This window comes from Plectropomus leopardus, chromosome 17, assembly GCF_026936395.1.
Source record: "Plectropomus leopardus strain MGB_pleo_1.0 chromosome 17, ASM2693639v1, whole genome shotgun sequence".
Taxonomy (NCBI): domain Eukaryota; kingdom Metazoa; phylum Chordata; class Actinopteri; order Perciformes; family Serranidae; genus Plectropomus; species Plectropomus leopardus.
The window spans coordinates 16,464,053-16,471,820 of record NC_142192.1 but is presented as its reverse complement, the minus strand read 5'-3'; the positions used below and the strand labels follow the sequence as shown (position 1 = coordinate 16,471,820).

The window sequence follows — 7,768 nt, the reverse complement described above, 5'->3', positions numbered from 1 at the left end:
ATCTGGTTTTGGCAGGGTCGCAGAGTTGCGGGGGAGGGACTATTTCTTTCTTTCTCTCTCTCAGTGTGTGTGTGTGTGTGTGTGTGTGTGTGTGTGTACGTGCGCCTGAACTCTGTAATTCGCAGCAGATGACCACTTGAGGGGATGGAGGCTTTATTGGGGTGGTGAGCGCTCCCTCAGACAGCACCAGAGCGCGCGGCACAAATTAATGTGCTCCACAGTAGATGCTGCTAAGTGATGGAGCCGCCTGCTTGATGTGTGCAGCACTTTTCTCTCCACTTTTTAGAGCAACAAGTGGATTATGGACGAGTCGATCTCCGGCGTGAGAGAGGAAAGGGGCGCCTGCACCTGAACAACACAAAGCGAATGACGCATCTGTGCCAGACGCGCAGTGGGGATGGATACCGGCAATTTCCTCGCGGGATTTTGCTTTTTCCTGCTGTCGCTCAATGGGATCATCTCCTCCTCACCGGCGACAAGCTTTTGTCCCGACCGCTGTGACTGTCAGCACCCGCAGCACCTCATGTGCACCAACCGCGGGTTGCGCGCTGTGCCCAAACCTACCGCGCGGGTGTCCGAGGAGATACTGATCTTCAGCCTTGGGGGTAACTTCATCAGTAATATTTCTGCCTTCGACTTCACACGTTTCAGTAACCTCATACGGTTGAATTTACAGTACAATCAAATACAAACTATTCACCCAAAAGCATTTGAGAAACTCTCCAAGTTGGAAGAGCTGTACTTGGGACATAATCTTTTATCAAATATACCCGCTGGGACTTTACAATCCCTGAAGAAATTAACTATTCTCTGTGGAAATGATAATGAAATTAAGAAAATCACGCCGGAGCTTTTTGCCAATTTGGAAACTCTTGTTAAATTGCGTCTGGATGGCAACTCAATAGAAGCACTGCAGGACTCTGTTTTTAAAAGTTTGCCCAACTTACATTATCTCCACCTGGAATCCAACAAACTGCGGCACATTCACAGAAACGCTTTCTCTAAACTCACCAACCTGCGCTTTCTAAACTTGGCCCACAACAAGCAGTCAGCCGTGCGCAATGCCCTCACTTTCTCCCAACTCAAAGCCCTGACAACTCTGCTGCTGTCTGAAAATGAAATCGAGTACGTTGGTAACCACGTCTTCCAAAATCTGAAAAAGCTGTCCAAACTGTCCCTGAGCAACAACAAGATCTCTCGCCTGGAAAGCGGGGCTCTGAGGGGGCTGTCAAGCCTTAGAGAGCTTCTGATTGACGGCAACGAGCTGGAGGAAATCCCCGCCGGTCTCCTGGACTCTCTGGAGCGCGCAGAGGAGCTGGACTTCAGTCGCAACCGGATATCCAGCGTGGACTCTTTGGCTTTTAAGCAACTTAAACATCTGCGGGTGCTGAAACTGGAGAACAACATGCTCACCAGCCTGTCCGGGGACATTTTTGCCCTCAACAACGTGCTTTACGACCTGGATCTCCATGGCAACAACTGGACGTGCGACTGTCGCCTGGAGGAGCTGAAGAGATGGATGACTAATGTGCATTCTCAGGGCAAATTGTTGACTGTATTTGTAAAGTGTCATCACCCAGCGACTCTTAGGGGGAAATATTTGGACTATGTGAACAGCTCCCAGCTGCAGCCCCTGGGGAACTGGACCCAGTTGTGCAGGAGCCAAGCTGGGCCTGAGGAGAGCCGGGGAGGGGAGGTGTTGGTGAAGGTGGAGGGGAAAGAAATAGGAATGGCGGATACAATAAATCAGGAGGAGGGAGGTGAAGAGGGCCAGGTGGAGGAGACAGAAGTTGTGAATTTTAGGCCGGGCATCATTATGAGAAAAGAGGGTGAAAAAAGGAAGAGAGAGGGACAAGAGGAAGTGGGAATCCAAGGAGACGAAGGGGGTCCAGTGGTGGCAGCGCCATCTTCTTTGGAAAGAAAGAAGCCAAAGAAAGAGTCACTCAGCCTGAGGTCACAACCTGCTGCAGACACTGCTGGGAAACGTGCCAAAGGTAGACGAAGGTCAAATGTCATGGCTAGAACCGATCCACCTGCTACTTCCACACCAACTCATGCTGCAAACCAGGACCGAACCACCACCAATCCGAACAAAGGGTTCACCACCGCTTCTCCGCTCCAGTCAGGAGAAAAGTTTGACCTTCTGAGGTCAGATCAGGAGGAGGTTTTACCTGTAATCACAGATCCTTGTGTGTTCAACCGCCATTTCATTACTAATGTTTCAGTGGATCAAGTGACATCAGATACCGTCACCATCCACTGGACCACCAGGGATCATCACCGCTACACACCAGGAACAGTGGTGGGCCGAGATGAGGTCCACTTCCGAATTCTGTTTGACCGCTTTGGCACTCCAGATCGCTTTCCCCGCTATGTTTACGCTCGTGGTACAGCTCGCTCCGTCACCCTTCGAGAACTCAGTTCAGATGTGACCTACATGGTGTGCGTGGAGGGAGTAGTCGGAGGATCTGTGTGTCAAGTTGCGCCCCGGGACCACTGTGCTGGGCTGGTCACTCTTCCTGAGGGGCTCAGCCGTGGAGCCATGCTGACCTCTGATCTCCAGCTGGTGACGGTGGCCACGCTGGCCGGGAACGCCGTGTTGCTGCTCGTCATTGGTGGGGTCTGGCTAGGGCGGAGCCTGAAGAGGAGGCTGCAGAGGAGGAAGACAGCAGTGCACGTGCGGCACATGTACTCCACCAGGCGACCGTTTCGGCCCGCTGTGGCGACCGCCTCAGTGTCCGCTGACTTCACCAGCTACCAAAGCAGCCGTCCAGCTCGGCTCGCACCACTGGAGGAAGGGGACCTCATTGAGTTCCCTTGTGACCGCTTTCTGGATGGCAACAGTGTTCACAGAGACAGTGACATGCAGAGATTCTCCGACTAGAGCCATGAAAACTCTAAATATGTTGATTGGTTTGTGCTGCAAAATACAAAGTCCTCTCTCGACACACCTCTGTATCATAATAAAAACATGGGTGTGTTTGTGAACAAACCAAGTCAACAATCTCACAGTTTTATGTTTTTGTTTCTTGTTTGTCCACAAGAAAACTTTTAAACTGACAATAGAACAGCTGAGCTCATCAGTGCCTTTTCCGACACCAGAGGAAGTCCAATCCCTCTGACTTCCTCTTCCTGCTTTGTGCCTCTCCTCTTTAGTTTCCTTGCACCTGTGAGTGCTACTTAATGTGTGATTTGTTGTGTGAAAGCATAATGATTGCTCACTGATTTCAACTATGGTGCTAATGTTGAGTTTATAGACATCATATTGTCTCATATTTGTACAGTAATGATGGCTGCTGGTTGGCAGAAAAAAACACTTGTTTTGCATCATGTTATCTATCATGTTTTATACTTTTATATAAAAATTCTGCATTACGCAAAGAAGTAAAATCCCCAACAATGTGATTGCTTTGTCATTTGAGTCTTTGGATGGATGATTTAACCCTGTAGTGGATGTTACTGTATCTGTGGCTTACAGATATCTTTTGGATAAACCATGATTATGTAAAGCACCGGGGGATTATATTTCTAGAGATAGGGGGAATATATACATTTATAAAAATAATCTACTCCTACAAAAAGATCACTTGCATTAACCTTTTGAACTCCAGGTCGTGCTTCACTCACACTATTTTTACTCTTTTGATGTAGTCATTATACACCTCAGCTGAGCAGGCCAGCTATTATTTTGAGGACAGGTCAGGCTACTCAGAAATACCATCATTTGGCACCTGAGTGGTACTATACATGTCTTAGGATAGGGAGACATCCCCCTTGAATATCTAGATCATGTGCATTTGTCCCCCCAATAAACATGAAAACAATTAAGGATAATATATTTACCATAATTCCAAATATGGAGCAATTAATGAGAGGTTTTCCCAATATTTAGTGCTCAGGCGGAGACATTAACAATGTGTGAGGGTGGAGAAGATAATAGCAATAATATGTTAGAGAATAAGAGTGTGTGTGTGCTTTTGCATGCATGTCAAGCTGAGGTCTGGCAATACTTAAGCAGTCCCTTTGTTTGAGTAGACAGGGTGGAGTGCCTCCCTCACTTAGTCCAAATCAGGCACACATGCACATAGACACATGTACACACATGGATGCACAATTGTATAGATGCAAAGTATATTCACATTCTTAGACACTCAAAAACAGAAAGCTTTTGACATAAAAACATGTTAATATTGTGCACTAAAAAGTTTAAAGTTGGTGCCATAATAAAGTCCTTGGGTTCAAAAACTGTTTTTAATGTTAAATATTTGGAAATACTTACCTGTTTTTATTGGCGAAACATAAAACAGGCTATGATCTACTTTGCTGACAACTTCAGTTATTATTCATCTACCATTAACAAAACCAGTCACTAGATGGCAGACTAGACCATACTGTATGCACAGAAGCATACTGATAACTATAATCTCATTGGTCACAGCTTTAAGATTTGATATCATAGACAACATTTCAGAAGGGACATTGAAAAGAAACACAAGAAAATAACAGAATAATAGATTTATTATTAAGGGATTGAGACACAAGGTGCAGTTGATAGTTATTTAGTGTCTTAGGGCAGTTAAAAAAAAGTGCCTGGAAGAATACTGTACAATCATGTTTTAAATGGCTTTCCAAGACAGATGTGGTTTTGATTTGAAATCTGAAAATAAACATGTTTTTGTCTTAGTATTAATTATTTGTAGAAAAATACATAGCTTTGACATGCTGCATCAAAGAGAAGGCATAAGGTGCGCAGATGCTCAGTTAGAAATATAAAACTAATATATAGGCTGTTTTTTTAAATTAGTGCAAGATAAAAGAACAGGGGAAGTGTTTCGATTGTGTGTGTGTGTGTGTGTGTGTGTCTGTGTGTGTGTGTGTGTGTGTGTGCGTAATCAGTGAGGCATTGGTGAGATTGCTGTGAAATGAAACAGACGTTTTTCTAAATAAACACAGGATCCAGTTGCCATGTAACCATCACAGTTTTTAACAAGGCTTTCAGTAAAGGTCTTTTTTTTGCACCTGTTATGGAAATGTACCAGTATGTGGTTCTGGTTTCCTCTCTAACCAGAAAAGATGATTATTAGTGTTCACATGGATTTAGAAATTCACCTATCCAGTTCAGTATCTCAACTACAATGTAAAGAGACATAGATCCACAGCTGAGTGAGACTTTAGTGTAGTTATGACAGAAAGATTATTCAGTCTGGTGGGATTCAGCTGTCCAGTTCCACCCCCCTCCTCTATGTGGCGAGCACTAGCATCCAGGCCGGAGGTCGTGCCCCGTGTCGCCTCCAGCTGTCGAGGAGGTGGAGATGCTGTTGTGTTGGACGGCCTGCAGATGAGGACCTACAGGGGTGGGACTTCCTCCTGGGCTCACCCCTGCAGCTGGACACAGAGACAGCTGTCAATCAGAGTCACTGATCCTGTGTGGATTGTCCACTGAGTAAGCGAGCGGGGTTTGTGAGCATGAAAATGAATGGAAACCAACTACAGCTCAGATTAAAGGAAAATAGCTCTTTTATTTTAACAAATGAATACTGTACATACAGGTAGAAAGACAACAATAGAAATATACAAACATGCCAGTATTTCATCCATCTTTTTTCTCTGAAGCTCAACACTTAAAAACATAATGGCTGCTTTCATTTAAGCCACAAGGTGCAGTGTTTTTTCTTTCATTTTAGGTCACATACACGTTCAACTATTGTCTGCCTGGAGCGCGAGATGGTCTGCATTTTGTTCCTTTATGCAAGGCAAAATGCCAGAATACTGCATTGCACTCCGGAGTATTTCAAATACCATCAAGATCTGGTTCATTAAATGAGTATGACTATGGAAATGAAAATGCATTCCATTAAATGGAGAGTTAAGAGTGCAGTGCTTTCCCCTGATTGGCTCTCCACAGGAATAAAAGTGCATGTACTCATATTTGGAGACTGTGGGGTTAAAAGCAGAGTTTTTACTCTTAAGTGCTGTTTAGTTGCTTGCTTTAAGATACAGATTACAACTTTGAAATCTAGAGTGACAACACTTTTCTTGTGCTGCTCTCAGATGCCTTTCACAAGTATTTAAAGTGTTGAACCCTAAGCAAATTGACAACATTTCAATAAAAAGCATGGGGGAAAAGGCAATGAGCAACTTGGTAAGAAAATGATTCACAAATTGCAAGAAATAAGTAGATTTAGAAAATATTTTTAAAAAGCTAGGGAGAAATAGAAAAAAATAGGTAAAACCTATCATAATAACATATTTAAGATCGTGTTACATAATTTTTCTAATTTAGAGTACTTTTTCTTGCTGGTCATTTCCCTGTTTTTCTTTTGATTGTTTGTTTTGTTTTTAAGATTATTTTGTTTGATAGGACAGGATGTGAATGTAAAAGGGGGAAGAGAGAGGGGACAACATGAAGCAAAGGGCCACGAGCTGAAATTTTCTTCTACTTTTTTAATAATTTCTTGTTAATTTTTGGGCCATTTCCTCTTTTGTTTCTCATGGCTGCCGTCTCATGTTTTTGAAAGAAATCAAGCAAGTTTGCTCAGGTTTCAAAGGGTGAAGGTCCCTGTGTGGGCTGACAGGTGGCGAAATGTAACCATGGCATATTCCCTTATGTGCACATACAAGGTATCTGAATTATACCCTCAGTGTAGGATGGAGATGACTGGTGTCAGGCGTCTGGAAAAGCTGCTGAGATTTCTAGGGAGAGGGTGCAGGGTAGTGGGTTTTACTCACTGGGATACCCCTGTGCCTCTCTTTGCCGGGCGGTGACAGGACAGTCCTTGTGGGTGAGCAGAATCTGCTTCAGTTGACCCACCTCCGACCTCAATGATGTCACTTCGTTCTGGAAACAAACAGTGAAACATTAAGCATCCTTAAGGTGTAGATGGTGTGTGCTTGTGTGAGTACAGAGCGTGTCCCACCTGGAGCTGCAGGTTTGTGTGCGTCAGCTCCTCAGCTTTCTTCTCCAGCGACGACACCCACACTTTCCTCTTCTGTCGGCAGCGGGTGGCTGCAGCCCGGTTACGCTCCAGGAACTTCTGCCTGCGCTCGTCAGGGTCCTGCTCTGCCGTCCTCCTGCGACGGTTGCCACCTCCTCCGCCTCCACCACTGCAGCTTCCACCTGCCTGCACTGCATGCTGGGAGTGGGGTGGATGGGAGGGCTGCATCTGCTGCGCAACTGGTGATAACTGTAAACAAAAAAACATTGCAAAAGTAAACTCACTGTGCCTGAATGCAGGTATATTTCGATAGATGTATCATTGCTGAGTTGTTCAGTAAATATACCGTACCTGTGCTGGGACAGACAGAGGAGGTGCAGGAGGCGAGCCCTGGTGCAGATGGGGGGGAGGGTGAGCCTGAGTGTGGTGGCTGTGGGTGCCTCCCAGATGCTGTGGAGGGGGAGCATGACATCGCTGTTGGAAGGTGAGGGGTGGAGCTGGAAGCTGCGAGTGATGAGGATGAGGGTGGTGTTGTAGTGGAGGTGCCTGAGGACGCTGTGACATCATCTCCATCATGTGACCCATGGATGTCACAGGGTTGTTGATGCCGACCATTGCTGGATGGTGCTGTTGGAAATGATGGCCCAGCGTCTGTTTGGATCTCTGAGAGGAGAAAGTTTAAACATATATAAGTACACAGGTTTGGAACTGCACTTTTTTAACTTAACTTAACTTAACTTAACTTAACTTAACTTAACTGAACTTAGCTTAGCTTAATTTATCTTAACTTAACCTAACCTTACTTAACTTAATTTAACTTAATGTTAACTTAA

At 45.0% G+C, this 7,768-nt stretch overlaps 2 protein-coding genes across 7 annotated transcripts in view; one reads left to right on the top strand and one right to left on the bottom strand.

Moving 5' to 3' along the window:
* tril (TLR4 interactor with leucine-rich repeats) lies at positions 1-3,405 on the top strand. The gene has a single exon (XM_042506765.2). The coding sequence runs from the start codon at positions 398-400 to the stop codon at positions 2,882-2,884; it is 2,487 nt and encodes an 828-aa protein (XP_042362699.2). The 5' UTR covers positions 1-397; the 3' UTR covers positions 2,885-3,405.
* Positions 3,406-4,500: 1,095 nt separating this feature from the next.
* Positions 4,501-7,768, bottom strand: part of LOC121957945 (cyclic AMP-responsive element-binding protein 5) — a 30,085-nt gene continuing 26,817 nt past the window's right edge. For 5 of the 6 annotated variants that reach the window (XM_088089904.1, XM_042506766.2, XM_088089905.1 and 2 more), the window contains exons 8-11: positions 7,287-7,598; positions 6,918-7,184; positions 6,730-6,838; positions 4,501-5,385 (exon numbers count right to left, since the gene is read on the bottom strand). In XM_088089904.1, the coding sequence (XP_087946030.1) occupies positions 5,255-5,385; positions 6,730-6,838; positions 6,918-7,184; positions 7,287-7,598 (819 nt within the window). In that variant the 3' untranslated portion in view covers positions 4,501-5,254. The remainder of the gene's footprint in view (positions 5,386-6,729; positions 6,839-6,917; positions 7,185-7,286; positions 7,599-7,768) is intronic. The other variant, XM_042506768.2, reaches the window with a different exon arrangement.